At 44.1% G+C, this 24,167-nt stretch overlaps 1 protein-coding gene and 1 long non-coding RNA gene across 2 annotated transcripts in view; one reads left to right on the top strand and one right to left on the bottom strand.

Moving 5' to 3' along the window:
- Positions 1 to 19,993, top strand: part of LOC141056174 (uncharacterized) — a 60,587-nt gene extending 40,594 nt beyond the window's left edge. Inside the window, exon 2 of the long non-coding RNA XR_012221588.1 lies at positions 18,418 to 19,993. This is a non-coding gene — a long non-coding RNA (uncharacterized lncRNA). The remainder of the gene's footprint in view (positions 1 to 18,417) is intronic.
- ARHGAP19 (Rho GTPase activating protein 19) overlaps positions 1 to 24,167 on the bottom strand; it is a 95,730-nt gene that overhangs the window by 66,560 nt on the left and 5,003 nt on the right. The window contains exon 2 of the mRNA XM_073552869.1: positions 8,297 to 8,562. Coding sequence (XP_073408970.1) covers positions 8,297 to 8,562 — 266 coding nt within the window. The remainder of the gene's footprint in view (positions 1 to 8,296; positions 8,563 to 24,167) is intronic.

Genomic DNA, 24,167 nt, shown 5'->3' with positions numbered 1-24,167 from the left:
AGAGGTGTTGCCACCTGTTGAACAGATGTCTGAACCTATGCAATGTGATAGAGTTTTTTCCAGAGAGCAGCGTCAGGAGTTCAGAAGGCGTAATAAGTTGTGTTTTTTCTTTGGAGATGCCTCGCATATTATTTCTGTCTGTCCTAAACGCGAGAAAAGCTTTGCACACACGTTTTCTGTTGGTGGTGTTCAACCTAAGCTTCTTCTGGCTATTACTCTGATCTGCTCCCTGTCCACATTTTCCGCCAAGGCTTTTGTGGATTCGGGAGCAGCTCTAAACCTAATGGACTTGGATTTTGCTAAACGTTGTGGATTTCCGATGACACCTCTGCAGACGCCTATCCCTTTGAGGGGGATTGATGCTACTCCTTTGGCTAAAAATAAACCTCAGTTTTGGACCCAGGTGGTAATGCGGGTCGCCCCAGACCATCAAGAAAATTGCAGATTTTTGGTGTTGCATAATCTGCATGATACTATTGTTCTGGGGTTTCCCTGGTTACAAATTCATAATCCAGTTTTGGATTGGAAATCTGTGTCTGTGGCGAGTTGGGGTTGTCGGTGTGCCTTTAGTGAGGCTCCGGTGTTTTCCACCTCTCCTCAGTCGCATGATGTTCCTGATTATTTGGCGGACTTTTATGATGTATTTAGTGAGAATGAGTCTGCGTCTCTGCCTCCTCATAGGAGTTATGACTGTGCTATTGAACTGAGCCCGGGGTGTAAATTTCCCAAGGGTCGGCTCTTCAATTTATCTGTACCCGAGCACGAGGCTATGCGATCCTATATTAAGGAGGCGTTGGAGAAGGGTCATATTAGACCATCCTCGTCACCCTTAGGTGCCGGTTTTTTTTTTTTGTAGACAATAAGGATGGATCATTAAGACCTTGTATCGATTATCGTGCTCTCAACAAAATTACTGTTAAATATCAGTATCCGTTACCCCTGATTTCTGATCTATTCTCCAGAGTTAAAGGTGCTTGCTGGTTTACCAAGCTTGACCTCAGGGGGGCGTATAATCTTATTCGCATTAAGCATGGGGATGAATGGAAGGTGGCGTTTAATACTCCGGAGGGACATTGAGTACCTGGTGATGCCTTTTGGGCTCACTAATGCCCCTTCTGTCTTCCAGTGCTTCATGAACGATATTTTCCGAGATTTTGTCGATGAATTTTTGATTATCTATCTGGATGATATTTTGATCTTCTCCAAGGATTGGGATTCTCATGTGGAACATATTCGGACTGTGTTCCGGATCTTGAGGGAGAATTCCCTGTATGTCAAAGGATCTAAATGCCTTTTTGGAGTACAGAGGATTTCTTTTTTGGGATTTATTTTGTCTCCGTCAACTATTGAAATGGACCCGGCCAAGGTACAGGCCATTTACGATTGGGTTCAGCCCACTTCTTTGAAGGCCCTCTAGAAGTTTTTGGGTTTTGCTAATTTTTATCGGAAATTTATAGCAAAATTTTCTAGTATTGCCAAGCCATTGACTGATTTGACTAAGAAGGGTGCTGATGTGTTAAATTGGTCTCCGGAGGCCGTTTCTTCCTTTCAGGAGCTGAAGCGAAGATTCACCTCCGCCCCGGTTTTGCGGCAACCTGATGTCTCACTTCCGTTCCAGGTAGAGGTGGACGCTTCTGAGATTGGTGCAGGAGCTGTTTTGTCCCAAAAGGATCCTGTAACATCTAAAATGAATCCCTGTGCTTTCTTTTCCCGAAAGTTCTCTCCATCTGAACGTAACTATGATGTGGGGAATCGGGAACTGTTAGCCATGAAATGGGCATTTGAGGAGTGGAGACATTGGTTGGAGGGAGCTAAACATCAAGTCGTGGTCCTCACTGACCACAAGAATTTGATTTACCTAGAGTCGGCTAAGCGCTTGAACCCTAGACAGGCTAGGTGGGCCTTGTTTTTTTACACGTTTTGATTTTGCGGTTTCTTTTCTTCCTGGAACTAAGAATGTCAAGGCGGACGCCCTCTCTAGGAGCTTCTTTGCTGATTCTCCTGTGGTGACCAAGCCTGCTACCATCTTAGGCGAAGGGGTAGTTCTTTCTGCCATCTCGCCCGATTTGAGACGTGCTCTGGAAGAGTTCCAGGAGGACAAACCTGAGCATTGTCCCAGTGGAAAGTTGTACGTTCCTGACCAGTGGAAGAAGAGAGTGATGTCTGAAGTTCATTGCTCTGCATTGGCTGGTCATCCAGGTATTTTTGGTACTAGAGATCTGGTGAGTCGGTCTTTTTGGTGGCCCTCCTTGTCTCGTGATGTCAGGAATTTTGTGCAGTCCTGTGGGACGTGCTCCCGGTCTAAATCGTGTTCTCGCTCTAGTGGGTTGTTGATGCCTTTGCCTGTCCCCAAGAGGCCATGGACCCATATTTCAATGGATTTCATCTCTGATATGCCTGTCTCTCAAAGGATGACTGTTATTTGGGTGATTTGTGATAGGTTCTCTAAGATGGTTCATCTTGTACCACTCCCCAAGTTGCCTTCTTCCTCTGAATTGGTGCCCCTGTTTTTACAACAGGTGGTTCGCTTGCACGGGATTCCTGAAAACATTGTATCTGACAGAGGAGTCCAGTTTGTGTCTAGATTTTGGAGAACTTTCTGTTCCAAGCTGGAAATTCAGTTGTCCTTCTCCTCTGCTTTTCACCCTCAGACCAATGTGCAGACAGAGAACAAACCAGACCTTGGAGTCATATTTGAGATGTTTTATTTCTGCTGATCAGGAGGATTGGGTTTCATTTTTGCCCTTGGCCGAATTTGCTTTAAATAGTAGAGCTAGTTCTGCCACTTTGAGGTCTCCTTTTTTTTGTAACTTTGGGTTTCATCCTCGATTTTCTTCAGGGCAGGTGGAGCCCTCTGCCTGCCCAGGGGTTGACACTGTGGTGGAGAGAATGCACCAGATCTGGGACCATGTGGTGGATAAGTTATCTCTCTCCCAGGAAAAGGCCCAGCGGTTTTCCAACCGACATAGGACCATTGGTCCCCAATTTAAGGTTGGTGATATGGTGTGGTTATCATCAAAAAATATTGCTATGAAGGTGGCTTCTCCTAAGTTTAAGCCTAGATTTATTGGACCTTACAAGATTTTGGAGATTATTAATCCGGTCTCTTTTCGTTTGGCTCTTCCTGTCACATTTAAAATCCATAATGTGTTCCATAAATCTTTGTTGAAGAGGTTTGTTGAACCTGTTGTTCCGGGGGTTGCAGCTCCAGACCCTGTATTGGTTGAAGGTAACATGGAATATGAGGTAGAGAAAGTACTGGATTCCCGTCTGGCTAGACGGAGACTCCAGTATTTGGTTAAGTGGAAGGGTTATGGTCAGGAGGATAATTCCTGGGTCTCTGCCTCTGATGTTCATGCCAAAAGATTGGTGCGTGCCTTTCATCGGGCTCACCCTGATCGCCCTGGTGGCGTGGTTGAGGGTTCGGTGACCCCTCCTCAAGGGGGAGGTACTGTTGCGAGTTCATTTTCCCCTTCACTACTGAGGCCCGAGGAACTCCCTCTTCTGGTGAAGAAAGGTAGTGAGCCTGATTGTCAAACACATGGGGCTGATGATGATGACTGGCTGAGTGGAGTTGATGACTGGATATAAGGCTGCCGACGCCCTTCTGGCCTGCGGGTGATTTCTCTGTGGACTTCTAGGAAACCAGTCTGATTCCTGCTCATCTAAAGCTAAGATTTCTGCTTTGCCTTTTTGCATTAGTGTTTTGTTTTCCTTGCTTTTCTGGATTCTGCCATTCCCTGCTGGGGTGAGCTGAATCTCCTTTTGCCTGTTGCTCTGTCTTCAGAATATTCCTGAGTACTGACATAGCTTTTTTGAAGCCTAGCGTCTTCAGGGCCTTTTTTGCTGTCAGTTTGTTGGCTCTTATTTTCATAGGGCTTTTCATGGATTGCAGACAGCAGCCTTCCTGTCCTTTCCTATCTAAGCTAGCGTGGGCCCCATCTTTGCTCAGTCTTTCTTCTTGCTTCACCGTCATTATATGTTGGGGGCTGCCTTTTACTTTGGGGTCTGCTCTGGGGCAGTTTAGATTTCCCTTTTCTGTCTTTAGGCTATGTAGTCCTCCGGCTGTGATCGAGGGGCCTAGGGCATCGTAGGAGCCCCCCACGGCTACTGCTAGTTGTGTTGATAGGTTCAGGGGTCTGCAATCCGATAGCTGCCAACTTCTCTGGTGTTCTGGACTTAGCTAGCATTACTATTTTTGCCTCCTACGGTGACTCAATCATAACAATAAATCATGTATGAGCTATCTTAAGTTTCCTTTTTAAACCCCCCTCCTTTTTCATTTAGTTTGGACTCCTACTTAAATATCCTTTTTGGGTTTTTTTTTTTTTACAGTCATATGTTAAAGTTTGGGCACCCCTATTAATGTTAACCCTTTTTTCTTTATAACAATTTTGGTTTTTGCAACAGCTATTTCAGTTTCATATATCTAATATCTGATGGACTCCGTTATATTTCTGGATTCAAATGAGGTTTATTGTACTAACAGAAAATGTGCAATCTGCATTTAAACAAAATTTGACCGGTGCAAAAGTATGGGCACCCTTATCATTTTCTTGATTTGAACACTCCTAACTACTTTTTACTGACTTCCTGAAGCACTAAATTGGTTTTGTAACCTCATTGAGCTTTGAACTTCATAGCCAGGTGTATCAAATCATGAGAAAAGGTATTTAAGGTGGCCACTTGCAAGTAGTTCTCCTATTTGATTCTCCTATGAAGAGTGGCATCATGGGCTCCTCAAAACAACTCTCAAATGATCTGAAAACAAAGATTATTCAACATAGCTTTTCAGGGGAAGGATACAAAAAGTTGCCTCAGAGATTTAACCTGTCAGTTTCCACTGTGAGGAACACTGTGAGGAACATAGTAAGGAAATGGAAAAACACAGGTACAGTTCTTGTTAAACCCAGAAGTGGCAGGCCAAGAAAAATATCAGAAAGGCAGAGAAGAAGAATGGTGAGAACAGTCAAGGACAATCCACAGACCACCTGCATCTTGCTGCAGATGGTGTCACTGTGCATCGGTCAACAATACAGCGCACTTTGCACAAGGAGAAGCTGTATGGGAGAGTGATGCGAAAGAAGCCGTTTCTGCAAGCACGCCACAAACAGAGTCGCCTGAGGTATGCAAAAGCACATTTGGACAAGCCAGTTACATTTTGGAAGAAGGTCCTGTGGACTGATGAAACAAAGATTGAGTTGTTTGGTCATACAAAAAGGCGTTATGCATGGAGGCTAAAAAACACAGCATTCCAAGAAAAACACTTGCTACCCACAGTAAAATTTGGTGGAGGTTCCATCATGCTTTGGGGCTGTGTGGCCAATGCCGGCACCGGGATTCTTGTTAAAGTTGAGGGTCGCATGGATTCAACTCAGTATCAGCAGATTCTTGACAATAATGTGCAAGAATCAGTGACGAAGTTGAAGAACAATTACCATGTTCTGGAATGGCCATCCCAGTCCCCAGACCTGAATATCATTGAACATCTGTGGGATGATGTGAAGCGGGCTGTCCATGCTCGGCGACCATCAAACTTAACTGAATTGGAATTGTTTTGTAAACAGGAATGGTCACAAATACCTTCATCCAGGATCAAGGAACTCATCAATAGCTACAGGAAGCGACTAGAGGCTGTTATTTTTGCAAAAGGAGGATCTACGAAATATTAATGTCACTTTTATGTTGAGGTGCCCATACTTTTGCACCGGTCAAATTTTGTTAAAATTCAGATTCACATTTTCTGTTAGTACAATGAACCTCATTTGAATCCAGAAATATAATTGAGTCCATCAGTTATTAGATATATGAAATTGAAATCGCTGTTGCAAAAAACATAATTGGTATAAAGAAAAAAGGTTAACATTAATAGGGGTGCCCAAACTTCAACATATGACTATGTATTTCTTATGTTTTTCCATTGTTCCCTGATTGGTGGGTTTTTCATCTATTTTTTTCCTATGTATTGCGAATGTCATATACATATTTGTATAAATTGCTTATATACACCATGGCACAACCATATTAGGTGTTCTACAATACATCCCAACTTCATCTAATTACCTACAAACAAACCGTTTAAGTAGAAGTTGGAGTCTTCCACTTTTCATAACACTATTGCATTGCTTCCCCCTTTCCTATTCAACGCTCTCCAGTCCATCCATCCAGGCTCTACCCTGCGATAGCTAGAGGCTAGCGCCGACTCACAACCCCATGACAACATACACACCACCAAGCGCCATGAATATGTTCATGTCAACAATACATCTGCGCATGCGCCAGCGTTCCACGTCATCCCCGGTAACGTGACTCATTAGCGCTCTACATTAGCAGCGCTTAACGGTATTCAGCGCCACTCTTCGTTCAGACACTGATGTGTCAGCATTCTCCATGGTGCCGCCATCAGATGTGAGAGCCCTTTCTATCCAAGATAAGTACATGCAGCGTCTATAGGTGCCCGAGAGTCTATAGTGATACCGCTTGTTTTGGTTTTCAGAGTGTTTGTCCCACACTAAAACTTGCTATGTGGTACCTAGTCTAGCTGTATCTAGGAACAGAACCCTGGCAACACTCTCCTCATGCAGGGTAATTATTATATCCCCCTTTTTTTTTTCCAGAACCCATCATCATCAGGAGCTGTCTCTGTTCTTAGAATATCTTACCCTTATCTTTATTCCAGTACCAACATAGGAATCAATGCTCAGATTGCATCCTTCCACATAAGATTGACGCACATATCTTGGTATGTCTATGCCTTGGTATGTCCATCTTGGTATGTATTGTATATTGATTATACAATATCAGTCATTATAATATACACTAGTCGCCTGTTCAGCTACACAAAGCTTATACTATATCAACTTTAATGATTCGTGCTGATTACCATTCTCCATATTTATACAGATTGTAATACATCTACTATTTGTATTCATGTGATACAACCATCACTTACATCCCTCTTATTTGGTAATCTAAGGTACCCTTTATCTGAATCACTTATATCCCTTCTATATGGTGATCTATGCTACTCATACTCACATTTAGAATAATGTTTCTCAACATATTGACTGCATTTGGATATTGTCATCTAGTCTCATCCTGGCTAACATTTTTTTTTCCCTGTATTATACCTTACAGGATATATCTCATTATATGATATACCGCATTAGCATTACAGGGACTTAATCTCTCTTTTTTCCTATGATGCTTCAATAAAAGGGGTAGGTAAGCTTATAAACTGATATTTTATTAGACCAGACTTATATCTCATTGTACCAAACTATACCATGCTAATATCCTCTTCCTCTGAAGATGCCTCTCTATGAATGTGATATGTATCCTTTGGCAGCTACACATTGTTTTTCCATTGACACCTTAGACATGTTCTTTTACTGCTTTGTGTTTATATACATTGTAAATATAGAAAGTATGTACTGTATGTTCTAATTTTCTTTATTGTATATATTTCTATTTTTTCTAGCAACTATGTGATCAAGGCCATTATCTGGCCGAAACGTCACTTGCCTGTTGCTTCACCAACCACTATAAATAAATCTTCACTTGAAGCATATTTCCTATTTGTACGTGTGCAGTGATTTCATGAATTACTGTCCAAAGACTAGTCGGCCCAGTTAGCACGTTATCACACCCCTGTGAAGGAGGAGGATGTTTGCCAAAATCTCACGATACATGGCCACATCTCATGTATCCTGAGATTTTGGCCAACAACCTCCTTCCCTCACTTTAAGCATTGAAGAAGGGTCGTGGCTGGGTCTTCCAGCATGACAATGACCAGAAACACAACCAGGGCAACTAAGGAGTGGTTCCATAAGAAGCATTTCAAGGTCCCGGAGAGGCCTGGCCAGACTCCAGACCTGAACCTGATAGAAAATCTTTGGAGGAGCTGAAACTCAATGTTGTCCAGCGACAGCCCCGAAACATCTGAGGAAGACCTGTATGGAGGAGGGGTCCAAAATCCCTGCTGCATTGTGTGCAAACTTGGTCAAGAACCATAGGAAACGTCTGACCTCTGTAATTGCAAAAAAAAGTTTCTGTACCAAATATTGAGTTCTGTTTTTCTATTGTATCAAATACTTATTTCAAACAATAAACTGCTAATTAATTTTGTAAAAATCATATAATGTGATTTTCTGCAGGTGAAGTGTACCTACGATAAAATTTACAGACCTCTCCGTTCTTTGTAGGTGGGAAAACTTGCAAAGTCGTCAGTATATGAAATGCATATTTTCCCCACCACGTATATATTTTATTAACACGGCTGTATATTTGTACAGACCTTTACGCTTCAGGAAGTTGAGCGACTTGAAGAAGGAAGCAGCTGCTCCGTTCTGTCCCGGCAGTTTTGGCTCCGCTTCTCCCATGAGCTCGGCGAACTCCGTCCCGGGCAGGTCTATCAACCTTGTGATGTTACTGACCAACAGCTCGGTGAATACTTCTGGATTCTCGTGTCGGAGCTTTTCCACAAAGAAGTCCGGGTTGTAGATAACTGGCTGACTCCGCAGGGAGGCATCATTACAGATCACTATGTTGCACAGCGCCTCACTGAAAGGGAAGGAAAAATATATCAATAAATTAATTGCTAAACCTGCTTACCAATAAATATCTGAAGGCTAAAGACCATTTATTAAAGCGACCCTCTACCCACAATAGGACTAAACCTTTTTGTATGCAATGGCCATCATGAGACAGAAGGCACAGAGCAAAGAAACAAAGGCAGCGGCGACGTAACAGAGGCACCGACAAATACACCTAAACAGCACAGATCAGATTAAAGAAAAAAATTGGACGAGAACAAATGCTAGATTTGCAAATTTCACTGGGACGCACCAGATTTGGAGAGGAAAGATTTATTTTGACGGAATATGGTTAAAATACAGATTAACCATAATTTAACAAAAATTGTTGCCATAGACACACCAGCTTATAGACTGTTCAATGTACACCAGGAGGTGTGTGGGTGTAAAGAAATTTAATGCAAATCACCGCAACCATCATTTTCCCTAGATACTCCTAAGAAACACCAGTTCAAATAAATGTGGGTCTTGGCTCAATCCCCTGCTTCCTCACCTTATAGACATGCTGATCAGGAGGAACAATACTATGTCAGGAATAGTATGAATAACATTTCCTATATACATCAGGACTGCTCCTCGTTCAGAGATTTTTCACATCAATGATAAAATACTGGCTGCCTCCAGTCACCACTAGGGGGAGCTGATGCTATAGAATTATCAGACTCACAAGTAACCTAATAATTAAAAGGAGTTTTCCACTGTTAGGGTATGTGCACACGTTGCGCATTCGCCTGTGGATCAGCAGCAGTTTTCCGAGGGATGTACAGTACCATGTTATCCTATGGAAAACAAAAACTGCTGTGCACATGCTGCGGAAAATTCAGTGCAGAAACACAGCGGTTTCTTTTCCACAGCATGTCTATTCTTTGTGCGGTTTCCGCAGCATTTTTACACCTATTCCATTATAGGAATCCACAGGTGTAAAAATGCAGTTGAAATCAGCAGGCATTTTGACTTGCGGATTCTGCACGGAAAAATCCGCATACGTTGTGGATTCATGTGCGGATTTTTCCGTGCGGAATCTGCAGAATCCACAGGTCAAAATGCCTGCACTTTACCTGCGTTTTTACACCTGCGGATTCCTAGAATGGAATAGGTGTAAAAACGCTGCGGAATCCGCACAAAGAATTGACATGCTGCAGAAAATAAACCGCTGTTTCCACGCAGATTTTTCCGCAGCATGTGCACAGCGGTTTTTGTTTTCCATAGGATAACAGGGTACTGTACATCCCTCGGAAAACTGCTGCTAATCGGCAGACGAATCCGCAACGTGTGCACACACCCCAACAGTGGCAGTTCCCAAATGCTTTGATACATGTAAAATAACAGAGCCCTCCCCGGATTTAGCCGCTGCGGTGATGTCCCTGCTGCAGCCAAAGCACAGAAACCCCAGCAATGTCAGAGAGCAAGACCTGGAGGGCAAGCACCTGCTCTGTTATTGCTATGGGTCCAAAAACATGACATACACATTTTGAGAATCATGCCAACGATTAGCTGTACAACTCAATACCAATTTGCCCGCATTTGACCCCAAACTAAAAATTCTGAACAAGTTACATCAACCTGAATTTAACTTCCTTCCTATCCCCCACCCACAATTTAACCTGATCCTGAAAGAGAGCCCATCATCAGGATTTTATATCTCAAACTATTGGCGCTTTATTGCGGAGTAAACCCTGCTGCCTTCTCTCATTATAGCCCCACCCAATGCCTGATTCCTGTCTCTGGAACATGAGGCACCTGTGTCAGAGATAGAAGGCAGGCAGGCAGCAGGGAACAGCAAGAGAAGGCAGGGGAACTGCAAGTGCAGGCCCCACCCAATGCACTTGCAGTTCTTTAGCATACAAGAATGGTAAGTGTTCAATCATCATTATAGCACCTTTACATACAAGCTGTTAGTTTGGGGTATAAAATCTCTTTGAGGCTATGTGCACACGGTGCAGATCCTCCCGCGGATTTTTCCGCTCAGGTTTTAAGACATCCGCAGGTCAAATGACTTGCATTTTTCCTACAAATTTCTTCCTTTTCTTTGCGGTTTTTGTGCGGTTTTGTAGAATGGAGCAGGTGGAAAACTGCAGCAAAACTGCACAAAAGAAGTCACATGCTGCTTTTTTTTTACCGCTCAAAAACCGAACGGAAAAATCCACAGCGGATTTTTTTCCCCCCATTGGCTATAATGGTACTGTACATCACCTGCAGTTCCGCTGCAGATCCGCAGCGGCAAATCTGCTGCGGAGCCGCACCGTGTACACAGGGCCTAAAGGAGTGTCTCCCCTTCTGCCGCAGTGCACCACGCCACTCCTCATTTCCTGAAAAGGGGGGCTCGATCTCGCCAGCTTCACAGCAGCACTTACAATCTTTATTGGAAAGAGCTTGTAAACACTGCGCATTTTGGGCCACCGCTGCTACACTGCAGAGGTGGCCAAACAAAAATCACTCCACTCAGAACAGACAGGATTTTTAATAAAACGTAAACAGTAACGTTGCATGTTTTTACAAGGACTTCGCAATTTTACCCATTAAAGAACATGAAAAGAAAAAAAAAAAACCTTTAACAGTATCCTGAAACTGAGCAGCGAGTCGATAACGCCGCAAGTCATTGGGGCGATGCGGTTAGTCTATATTTTGGTGCAATGAAGAGGAAAAACAACAATATAAAAAACACATGACAAATGAATGAAAGCGTGCGATTAAGTGTCTCTAACGCCCCATCACCCTTCACGAGCACGTTCTGACATCAACACTAGACGCCTCGGATCCTGTCTGACAGGCGGCATTACTTTCTACCGCTCCACTGAAGAGGATGATAAAGCGTTACGCCAGGTTTACTCCGCACAATACATGGGTAGACGCCACAAGACGAGATCATCACAAACAACTTGACCTTTTACATGTCATTTGTGAAGTGCTATACCAAGAGTATAAAACACAGATCACATTACAGCAAGTGCGCAGAAAGCAAACGCCACGTATTGTGCCCAGAGCTAACACTGCGATTATATCAGGCGGCATACGCCAATGTCTAGGAATTAACGAAAAGACACAATAAAAAAAAAAAAAGAAGCTTACAAGAGTGCAGAAACCTTCTGGAGCGGCATTAACGGGGCTGGAAATGGATGCAAGTGGGGCTGTGTGCTACAGACAGGAGCTCATACAACCCCTGCAAATTCCTGGCATACTGCTCTGCACAAAAGAACATTGTACATCCATCATGTAGTGAACTCTGTATATTACAGCTGAATTAAGGGGGAGTGTATTATAACTTTCTATTGTACCACAGCTATGGAAATAGAGAAGCTTTTAGCATATAACTGGGCTTCTTCACCATTTACCAATGAGGATATACGAGGTGATGAATGCATTCCTAATGATCCCGAGTTACATCCTGCATTACACCCCAGAGCTGCACTCACTAATATATATACACTAATTATATATATATTATTCTCATTAGGCATTTTAGAGATCATTTCATCTTCAACTTGCCTAACTGTTCACAATGACAGTAATTTCACCAGGGGTGCCCAAGCTTTTACATGCCACTGTATGTTACGTTACGGTACTTATCCTTTTATTCTGTTCCAGAGCTGCACTCACTCTTCTGCTGGTGGAGCCATACATTACCTAACCTGTACTGATCTGGGTTATTGCAGCAGCATGCCATCACCTGTGTAGTGTATACTAAGGCTACGTGTCCACGTTGCAGAAATGCTGCAGAATTGTCCGCAGCATTTCCGCAACTCCCCGTGGGTAAAACACATGTGGAATTCGCATGTGTTTTCCCGCAAAACACAAGCGTTTTTACCTTGCAGAATGCTAGCGCTTTCCAAGCGATTTGTAGCATCGCTTGGAAAAGTGATTGACAGGTTGGTCACACTTGTCAAGCATAGTGCTTGACAAATGTGACCAACTTTTTACTATTGATGCTGCATCAAGAGTAAAAGATAGAATGTTAAAAATAATAAAAAAATATGGATATACTCACCTCCTAGCGGCCGCGGATCTCCTCAGTGGTGATCCCGGTCCTCAACGGCGCTGCCGGCAAGTCCCGTTCCCAGGCGTGCTTTGCGAGAATGACCTTTGTGACGTCACGGTCGCATGACCGCTACGTCATCAGAGGTCATTCTCGCAACGCACACCTAGGAACGGAGCTTACCGGCAGCGCCGCTGAGGACTCCGGGGGCCGACAGAGGATAAGTATATCCCTATTTTAATTCTATTTTTTACAGGAATATGGTAGCTGTAAAGGAGAGCTGTGTAATCATATAGATTTTATCATCAGATGCTGCCATGTTTCCCAGGCCCTCATTCTATAGCTATACTGATAGACAAAGTTTCGTCACAGCTGGAGACCATCGCCGTAGACAAGAGATTTCACCATCACAGATCAATGGTGCCCGGCAGACTGCCATTGGGGCAAACTGGAGACTCACCATGGTGTCCATTGCCATCGTTAGTGGATAAGGGACAACTTCCTTATCACTGCGGGGTCTGACCAGCAGCATCCCCACCAATCATGAGAATGAGCCGCCAAAATATCGGACGGCTAGAGAAAGCTGACTACGATGCTGCGCTATTTCCATCAACCCCATAGACGATGGTTTGAAAGGAAGTCGCTCTACTGCAATCAAGACAGGAGGTACTCAGTTCTCAGATTCCAAAGCCTTGATCATGGGGTTCTAGCGATAAGTAATGGTATAACATCCATGCATAAAAGGACATGTGGCGCATCTTTCCAGATAGTGTATGGGAAATAGACATGCTGCTATCATTAGATGCGGTAAAAATGTATTATTTTCTTAGTCACATGCATACTAAGTGCGGGAACGCACCTTACTATGCATGTGTCCTAATTTAAAAAACATCTTACCTTGTTTCAGCCGGAAGTTAGCGATGAGCTGAGCGGACCACGAGAACTGCCGTGGACGTGACCGCCAGGGACCGAGTTACCTCTGGTCATCAGCTTAAAGCTCCGCTGTGTCTGAATATCAGGCTGGATGGTAGCTTAATGCCACCGTTCAGCCAAAGGCATCCAGAGGTAGCAGAGTTGGACCCATTGTGGGACACTATGTATATCTTCTCGGCGGACAGGTAAGGATATTGTAGCTTTTTTATTTTATTTCTCTTCCAGGAGACGAGGGCATCAGTGGAATAGGCGATGTAGTAAGTATGGTTTAATTAAGATTATTAAAGGAGTCTGTCATTATTTCAATTAAAGGACTTTATTCTGGCTGTCTTTATTTACCATGTAACTATAGGATTAGTGGATAGGTGTCTTACAGACGCTTCACCATTACTAAGCTATGGACTTGATGTCACCGGACAATAGGTGACATCAACCCCACAAATATTACCCCACTTGCCACCGCTAAAGGGCAAGTGGGAAGAGATGGGTAAAGTGCCACAATTGGCGCATCCAAAGATGCGCCAAGTGTGTGTGTGTCTGCTATTTTTAAGCTGGTGAGGGCCAAAATCCATGGGCCTTGCCAGTCTGAGAACACCAGGCTGCAGTTGTCTGCTTTTCCTTGGCTGGTTAACAAAAATATGTGGACCCACACTTTTTTTTTTGGAGTGGATCCCACTATTTGTGCTAACCATCCAAGGTAAGCAGACAGCCGCGGCCTGGTATCATCTGGCTAGTAAGGCTCATAGATATTGGATCCTTACCAGCCTGAAATACCAGTCCCAGTAGTCTGCTTTACTCTGGCTAGCTAACAAATAGAGGGGGACCCGACGCCATTTTTTTTTTTTTTTATTATATATTAAAAAGGAGGGGACCTCTCTGTGCTTTCCTTCACTTCCTGTGTCGTGTACATTATTTAAATTAGTACACATACATAGTAAGCTGTGTTCCCACACTTAATACGCATGTGACTAGGAAGATAATGTGGTTTTACCGCATCTAATGATAGTGAATGGGTAATTTACGCAGCTACATAAATTAACATGTTGCGGTCTGGAAAGATGTGCCGCATGTCCATCTCTGCGAGTGATCCGCGGGCGTCTGTGCACGCATAGTGGGCATGGGATTTCATAAAATCCCATCCACTATGCTGTAACAGTTGCTGCATCCACCCTGCAGCGTTTACTGACCATGGGAACATACCCAAATATATTTGCAAACAGGAAATCAGTTTTTTTTCCTTCCCAGAACCCAACTTTCAATTAGCTTTATTTCAAGTGGCCCCCCCCAAAAAAACACGCATGCAATGAAAAATGCATCAAAAACGCATGCGGAAAAAACGCAAACACGCAGATGACCTGCCAGTGACCTCAGATGCAGATTTCACCTGCGTCAAATCCTAAGGAATTCCTGATCGTGTGCACACACCCTAAGGCTGTGTCCCCACGTTGTGTTTTTTTTATGCGTTTCCGCCGCTGCGGAAACACTAATAAAACGCACCCCCATGCAATCTTATGGGATTCTGCAATTGCTGTGGTCATACTGCGGATTTTACCGCTGCGGAATCGCATAGCGGTAAAATCCGCAGCATGTTCATTATTTCTGTGGAATTGCGGCGATTCCGCCGCCATAGGATTGCATTGAAACGCTCACTTTTCCCACCATGCGTAAGCGAGCGCTTCATAGTGCGGATGGTACCCAGGGTCTGGAGGAGAGGAGACTCTCCTCCAGGCCCTGGGTACCATAATCCTTTGAAAAATAGAATAAAAATAAAAAATACGGATATGCTCACCTTCTGATGGCCCTCGGAGTCCTCCCGCCTCTCAGCCACGCTGCAAGCATCTTCCGTTCCCAGGAATGCATTGCGCGAATGACCTCTGATGACGTCGCCGTCTCACGTGACCGCTACATCAGAGGTCATTCGCGCAATGCATCCCTGGGAACGGAAGTTGCCGGCAGCGCCAATGAGGGGCGGGATGACTCAGGGGGCCGACGGAGGGCAAGTATATCCCTATTTTTTTTTTTTTTTTTTTTTTTTTAATATCCTCTCTTTTACTACTGATGCTGCATAGGCAGCATCAATAGTAAAGACCTCAGACCTCTCCTACTAAAATACAATACAAGACGATCATTCTCCTTCACCCGGCTGCTTTCCCTTTCTCTGCTTCTTCTCACAGCTGGTGACATATCCCCCAATCCTGGCCCCCCCCTCAGCCTCATACATCCCACTAATCCCCATCCCTATCTTTCACACACTAAAGGTACTGTCACACTTAGCGATGTACCAGCGATCCTGACCAGCGATATGACGCGGTCAGGATCGCTGGTATATCGCTAAGTGGTCGCTAGTGAGCTGCCACACAGGCAGATCTCACTAGCGACATCGCTGGGGACGGGGATCGCTACTTACCTGTCACACCAGGCGATCCTGCGTCCTCCCGCCCGGCTCCACGCGTCGCTCGTCCTCTCAGCAGGAAGCGCCGCAGGAAGCTGACGACGAGAAACAGTCCTGGATGTTCTCGCGCGATCAGCGATAACCAGCGGGGGAGCCGGTCGGAGGTAAGTATCACACAGAGATATCGCTAGCAATATCGCTATAACGTCACTAGTTATCAGGGATGTGGAGTCGGAGTCGTGGAGTCGGAGTCGGTGCTCATTTTGGTGGAGTCGGAGTCGGTATAAAATGGACCGACTCCGACTCCTAAAATATATAATAAATTGGGTACAGTAATTCAATGCAGGATGTGCTGAATATTTTTTCATAGGAGTTTGGGAAAGTTATGAAATGTCCTATAAATGGCTGTTCTATTCCTGATCTAAGGCTACATTCACACACAGCGTTTTTCCTGTGTTTTTTGAGGATACGTTTTTCAGCTGCAAAAGTTGATCATCTTTTTAAAAAACTGCATCACCTGAAAGGTTTTTGAGCTCATAGATAATGTTACTCAATAGCAAAAGCAGATTAGAAATCTGCTCTATCCATATCGTATCTGTACCAAAAAGAATGAAAACCGGGTAGTACACCAATATATATTCTGTTCTATCTAAATATCTTGATTATTGGATCATAAAAATGATTAAATGTCTGAGGTTCACATTGTACTACAATAAATTTTTCACTTAAATATAATCAATATGTGTGGGAGTCGGAGTCGGAGTCGTGGAGTCGGAGTTGGAGTCGGTGTAAGGGAAATTGAGGAGTCGGAGTCGGAGTCGCAGGTTTGGTTTACCGACTCCACAGCCCTGCTAGTTATAGCGATATCTCTTAGTGTGACATGCCCTTAAGACAAACTACCGCAATCCCTCACACTTAAAACCTGTGCCACTGACCCCCCTCACTTCCGCACCCTCTTTCTGGAGCACTTTGGAATGCTCGCGCCATCTGCAACAAGCTCCACGACCTCTTTACCTCCCGCAGCCTTCCTGGCCCTCACCGAGACCTGGCTGACACCCCCTGACACTGCCTCCCCGCCCGCACTGAGTTATGGCAGCCTCCACTTTACCCACACTCCTCGCCCTGGCAACAGACAAGGTAGAGGAGTGGGTTTCCTCCTTTCTAAAAACTGCTCTTTCAACCCTAGCCAACCCCCACCCTCCCTTATTTCGAGGTTCACTCTGTCCGTATTTACTCTCCCTCTAATCTCCAAAGTGCTGTCATATACCGACCACCGGGCTCAGCCACTGCCTTCATCGACCAATTCTCCACTTGGCTCCTCCACTTTCTCTCTGCTGACATCCCCACATCATCATGGGGACTTCAACATGCCCACTGACACCCCCCAGCCAGCAGCCTCCAAACTCCTGTCACTTACCTCATCCTTTGGACTTACTCAGTGGTCCTCCACAGCCACCCACACAGATGGACATACATTAGACCTCATCTTCACCCACATCTGGTCCCTATCTAATCTCACAACCTCTCCCTCCCCCCATCTAACCATCATCTACTCATCTTCTCAGCCTTGTCCTTCTCACCTGCCCCCAATGTCCAGCCACTAGCACATCCTCGAAGAAACCTCCACAGACTCTCAGACTCTCTTCTACCTCTGTCCTCCATATCTTCACTCCACAACACGGACAGTGCCACCACTTTCTACAACTCCACCTTCACATCAGCCATAGACTCAGTCGCTCCTCTCATGCATGGCAAAGTGCAACAAACCAATAGACAAACCTGGCACTACAACCTCACCAAAAAACTTTGACAAGCATCCAGGGTCGCAGAGCAGCGTTGGAAGAAAACACGCCTGCCAGATGACTTCACTGCTTTCAAACAAGCTACACTTGCCTTTAAAATCAGCCCTCACCTCTGCTAAACAGACCTATTTCACAAACCTTGTCTCTTCATTATCCCACAACCCTAATAACCTCCCTCTCCAACATCACTGAAGGAGAGCTTACTCATCTCCTTTCCAAATCACGCCTCACCACCTGTGCACTTGACCCCATCCCTTCACACCTGCTCCCCAACCTCACTAACATGATCACTCCAGCTCTAACACATCTCTTCAACCTATCCCTAACTTCTGGTACCTTCCCCTCTGCCTTCAAACTTGCCACCATAACACCCATCCTAAAAAAAAAACAAAAAAAAAAAATTAAAAAAAAAAAAAACAAACTTTGACCCAACTGCTATGCCTAGCTCTCGCCCCATATCACTGCTCCCGTTTGCTTCCAAACTCCTTGAATAGCATGTCCATTAGGGTGTTTCATTTTTCCGAAGTTATGATTTTCATGTGACTTTGCTTGAATCCTTCGTCTGAGTCATCTAAAACATCCATGTAAAAAATATTAGCGAATTCGATTAATATTTAGGAGTTGCACACTTTGATCACTTTTATCTGAAAGTACTGAAATTCATGAAAATGTATCATCGAGATCACACTAATGTGTATGTTGTGTTTCTATTATGTTTTGCAGGCAGTTAAACTGAAAATGAGTACTAGAAAGGGAATTTGGTTACTTGAAAAGGTGCCTGGTGGTGAATTTTTGGGAGCTCAACTCCCTTCCCAGAAACAAGTGCTTTTAGTTTATTTACTATCACAAGGAAATGAAAGAAACACTTTCGTGTGCTGCTAAATCCACAAGTGTTAAACTACAGGAAGTGTGGAAGAAAGCAAGTATCCCTGTCATGACAGAGGAGAATATTCAAATTTGTATACAGAAGTTATACAAGGAACATCAACATCTGGGTAAAGAGATATCAAGAAACACTGAAAGCAAATATGAAGCGGGAGATTTGGAAAGGTTATCTTGTTGAGCTATTTGATATTGCCGACGATAAAGCATTCCTTATGTCACAATGAGAGGATCGTATGAGTTCATCAGTGAGTGGTGTACATAAGGTTCTTGCCTCAAATAAATATAGAAAAAAAAGGAGGCATACAAGATGTAATATTATAAAGAAATCGCCAAAATGAACAAGACAGGTATAGTGGAACACTCAGTCTCATCCCCATCATCAATTCACGAAGAGGACGAATTTTACCCGATGTTTACATTAGAAACCAGCGTCGCTGATCGCTGGTCTCTCGCTGCCACACGCAGCGATGCGTGCTGGCCAGCAGGAGACCAGCGATCGAAAAACGGCCCAGGCTGATCGAGGACGATCAGCGATACCCGGCAGGGGGGCCGGTCGCTGATCCCCGTCACAGCCAGCGATCTCGCTGGCGAGATCGCTGTGTGTGATGGGGCCTTAAAACCTCTTGCTCACACACTCATGGCTACATGGGATTGAGAACAACTCTCCATTCGACAAGCAAGTACTTCATTTATTGCAACTGCAAAAAGCCTTGGTCACGATGTTTCATGCATTTCCATATCTCCATCTACCGTTTTCCAAGCTCGGGTGATTAACAGAAGACAAATAGCTGAGAACATGGAAGAGTCACTGTTTGAAGATCCTCTTCATTTAGTCTTACATTGGGATAGTAAATTGTTGACCTCGGTTGCCTGTGGAAGTGTCAAAACTCTAGAAGATAGAGATGCTGTTCTTGTAACTGGAAAAGATTTTGAGCATTTGCTTTGTGTACCTGTTGCCCAGAAAGGTACTGGTGAGCTAAGGGCTGAAGTTGTTATTCAGGAGGTGGACCGATTCGCGCTACGTGACCGTATCATTGGTATATCTTTCAATACAACTGCATCTAATACAGGAATGATCCAAGGAGCATGTATCAGAATTGAAACTGAATTTGGGCGACCATTGTTGTGGTTGGCTTGCCGCCACCACACCCACGAATTAATCTTGAAAGGAGTGTTTGGTAACTGTTGTAACATACCATCAAGTGGTCCTGACATCCAGACTTTCCGAAAGTTCCAAAATCAGTGGAATTCAGTTGATAAGAAGTCCTATTCCACAAGGTTAGATGAAGAAAATCCCATTCAAGGTTTTCTAGAAGAACAACGTGTGAAAATGGTGAACTACCTCAACAATGTCTTGAAAGATGGCAGTCATCCAAGAGAATATTACAAAGAGCTAATACAACTATCACTTCTATACTTTGTTGGCTGGGATGAAAACAATTTTGAATTTATGGTTCCAGGGGCTCTGACTGAAGAAAGGTGGATGGCAAAGGCCATATACCGTATATAAGCCGAGATTTTCAGCCCATTATTTTGGGCTGAAAGTCCCCCTCTCGGCTTATACGAGAGTCATATACGGGGGGTGGGCGGGGGAGGGGGAGCGAGGGTGTCAGAGACCATACTCACCTCTCCTGGCACTTCTCTGCAGCCCCTGCGCCTCCCTCTGCCGTCTGCTTCCTGCATTCAGCGGTCACGTGGTACCGCTCATTAGACTCATGAATATGCGCATATTTATTAGTTTAATGAGCAGTACCACGTGACCAGCTGAATGCAAGAAGCAGACGGCAGAGGGAGAAGCAGGGGCTGCAGCTGCAGAGAAGACCTTGTGCTAGGAGGGGCGAGTATGACGGGGCCAGAGTAATATTCACCTGTCCCCGTTCCAAGCCGTGCACCTCTGTGTCTCCGGGTCCTCCTGCTGTGACGGCAGAGGGCGCGATGACGTAGTCAGTGCGCGCCCTCTGCTGTCAATGTAGAGATCCGGGAGACAGAGCGGTGGACAACTTGGAATGGGGACAGGTGAATATCTCCACTGCCAGGGGCTCAGGACACCGAAACCTGGCCCCCAGTGACGAAGAGGTGAGTATGTCATATTTTTTTTTTTTTTTTTTTTTAATTGCAGCAGCAGCAAATAACGGGTATTTATGGAGCATCGTATGGGGCAGCATTAACCCTTGCGGAGCAGCCTATGGGGGGTATTTATTGAGCATCTTATGGGGCAGCATTAACCCTTGTGGAGCAGCCTATGGGGGGTATTAATGGGGCAGCATTAACCCTTGTTCAGCAGGATATTGGGGTGTGGGGTTATCTATGGAGCATCTTCTTGGACCACCAATTAACCCTACGCTTATACACAAGTCAATAAGTTTACCCAGTTTTTTGTGGCAAAATTGGGGGGGGGTGGTGTCGGCTTATACACGAGTATATACGGTATGTAATCAAAATTGTGCCATTTACTAAACAATTGCATATTTCTAATACCGAATTGAAAGGAATAAGAAAAGTAGCACGTTTTGTCTGTCTAATATATGTCCGCTTTTGGCACGAGGCAGTTGTAAGTCGATGGGATCCAAAGAATGATTTGGAGATGCTACAGCTTTTGCAATATTATCCAGATAAAGATGACAGAGAAAGTGTCCTCACAGTTGCTAAGGGATACATTTGGTATCTGTCAGAAACTAACATAGGATTGGCATTTTTGGATGAACGATCAGGCTGAGAAGGAAAAGATGTTTGAAAATTTAAGACTGAAACCTGCAAAGAAAAAGGAACTGAAAATGGTTGGAAGGTAAAAACCTAGTTTTTGAAAGGAAAAGACCTCAGCGATTTTGTTACAAGTAAAACAAAGACATCCTTTGAATTGTTTGGGATCCACGACGTAGAAGAATATTGCAGTGATACACTAAGAAGCTCCATGCATATATGTAGGATCACCACACCAAATACAAATTATATGAAAATTTATTTTATTGGTTGCAAAAAACACCACACAGTTTAAAAACAGTGATTGGAGACCAGCATGTTCCCCAAAAAATACATGAAAGATGGTCAGATTTAAATGTCCACTAGCTGCAAGATAATTATATTTTGGCACTCAAAAAGAGAAATATCATATAGTCAAACTGCTAATGTGACCCAGTAGACAGAAATAAAGCACAGGACTGATCAATGACATATGAGTGAATCACTAGAGCCACTCATAGTATCCTACTGGACCTCTAGTTCAAATATCACGGACCCATATACATAATCAAACAGAGACACAGTTTAGAGGCATAAGTAGAAATACAAAGTCAGTAGATGTTAGTCTCTAAATAAGCCCCTGACACACATATTCCCAGAAGTCCTAAGGTAGGAGTAGCTCATGTTGTTTAAGGCTGTGTTCACACACAGCGTTTTTTTAGCGGTTTTTACCGCGGTTTTCACTATAAAACCGCTAAAAATAAGGTGCAGTCATTTCAATGCATTTTGCACTTTGTGCACATTGATGCGTTTTTTTACCGCGAAAAAAACCGCATCGCGGTAAAAACCGCAGCATGCACATTAATTTTGCATTTTTTTCCGCGGTTTAGGCTTCTCCCATGCTTTTAGAAACCGCTGCGGTAAAAAACGCATCAAAACAGCGCAAAAACCGCCGCGGAAAAATAGGTGCGGTTTCTGGGAAGGGATTCAGGTTTTTGTGCAGAAATTTTCTGCAACGTGTGCACATACCCTAAAGAGCTGATGGCTCAAAGGCAAAAATAAATATACAAATACTTCACCACAGTCCAGGGTCTCCCTATACCACTATGACTGCAGCCAAGTTTCCCAGACGACGGGGTGACTGACTTTTTTTTCCATTGACTGGACTGTGGTGAAGTCTGGCGTTTCTAGACACGCACCTTGAAAAAACGCATGCGTACGAAAACACATACAAACGCAAGACCATGCGTACACCATGTTAAACATAGGTACGTATGCGCACGATGCGCTGCACTAAAAAACGCTAATGTGAAACCAGCCTAACCCTGTCATTCCGCCATGACTTCACAGAATGACGGGGTGGAAGAATTAAGAATAAATAAAAGCTGCACAAATCTGCTCCACCTGAATGACTCTGCATCCGCCAACATTGATTTTACGATTCTTTACCTCCCCCGTTGAATTACAGAGGTCCTCCTGTGTCTGAGGCGGTGTTCACATGTCTGGTATTTATTTCCATGATTAGATCCTTTTGCAGAGGATAAAACAGAAATAAAACACTTGCAGCGTCCTTAGGCTATGTGCACACGGTGCGGATTCTGCTGCGGATCCGCAGCAGAACTGCAGGTGATGTACAGTATCATTCTAGCCTATGGCAAATTTAAATCCCCCGTCTCATGTACAGCACCATGGAATTAATGGCGCTATATAAATAAATAATAAAAAGTTGGTCACACTTGTCAAGCACTATGTTTGACGAGTGTGACCAACCTGTCAATCACTTTACCAAGCGATGCTTCAAGTTGCTTGGAAAAGCGCAAGCATTCTGCAAGCTAAAAACGCTTGTGTTTTTGGGGAAAACGCATGCGAATTCTGCATGCGTTTTACCCGCGGCAGGGAGTTGCGGAAATGCTACAGACTTTTCCGCAGCATTTCTGCAAAGTGGGCACATAGCCTAAGTTCACACTGGGTGTTTTTACTGCTTTTTAATACTAATTTTCATCTGGTTTTTACAGTGCAAGGAAAGTCTACGAGACTTCACAAATAGAGCATGTCACTCCTTAAAGTGTTTTCACCCGTTGACTTGTATGGGTGGTGAAAAAATGCAGGCATCATTTTTTTTTTTTTTTGTGCCAACACCTCATTCTTCGGAATAAGACTACTTTTTTTCCAATACTAAACTTTATAAGCATGCACAATGGACAAGTGTAAAACCATCATAAAACACGCATCAAATTGCCATGAAAAACATGCTTTTTTTTCTGCAGCTTCTTTCCTGCCAAGAGATCAGGTTTTGCTGAAAAAAAAAAAAAAAAAAAAAACCCACACACCCCCAGTGTGAACTTACCCAAACAGAGAACGGCGGCAGAAACTGAATGCTGGACCTGGGAAGGGTGTATAACAGTTTTGTTTAAAACAAAGTGGAGGGGGACACGTGCCGTTATCATAGCCACATATCCAAACCATTTCAAATGTCCCATAGACGATTATTTAAAAAAAAAAAAAAAGTTAAGTGGCCGCTCTGACTCCTATTCATTTTTTGAGATGGGAAAGAAATGTCGGATGGTTTAGGATTTCTAAGACCTCTTTCACACATCAAGTTTTCGCCATCAGGCGCGATCCGGCGCTTTTGACAGAAACCGGATCCGGCGAAATGCAATGCCGGATCCGGTTTCCCCCCCATTGACTTGCATTTGCGCCGGATCGGGCCGGATGGCCATGCGTTTCATCCGGTTTTCGCCGGATCCGGCAATGTGTCTCAATTAGGCGTCTGGAAAAAACGGCTACTGTAACGTTTTTTGTCTCCGGCGAAAAAGCCGGACACGCCGGATCCGGCACGTCCGGCTTTTTCACACAATGAAAGCCTATGAGCGCCGCAATGCGCCTGATCCGGCGAAAGCCGGATCCGG

The sequence above is a fragment of the Dendrobates tinctorius genome, unplaced genomic scaffold, assembly GCF_039654945.1.
Source record: "Dendrobates tinctorius isolate UK_male_01 unplaced genomic scaffold, ASM3965494v1 ptg000196l, whole genome shotgun sequence".
In the NCBI taxonomy this organism is placed as follows: domain Eukaryota; kingdom Metazoa; phylum Chordata; class Amphibia; order Anura; family Dendrobatidae; genus Dendrobates; species Dendrobates tinctorius.
The sequence above is the reverse complement of the archived record's forward strand: the minus strand, read 5'-3'. Positions and strand labels throughout refer to the sequence as shown.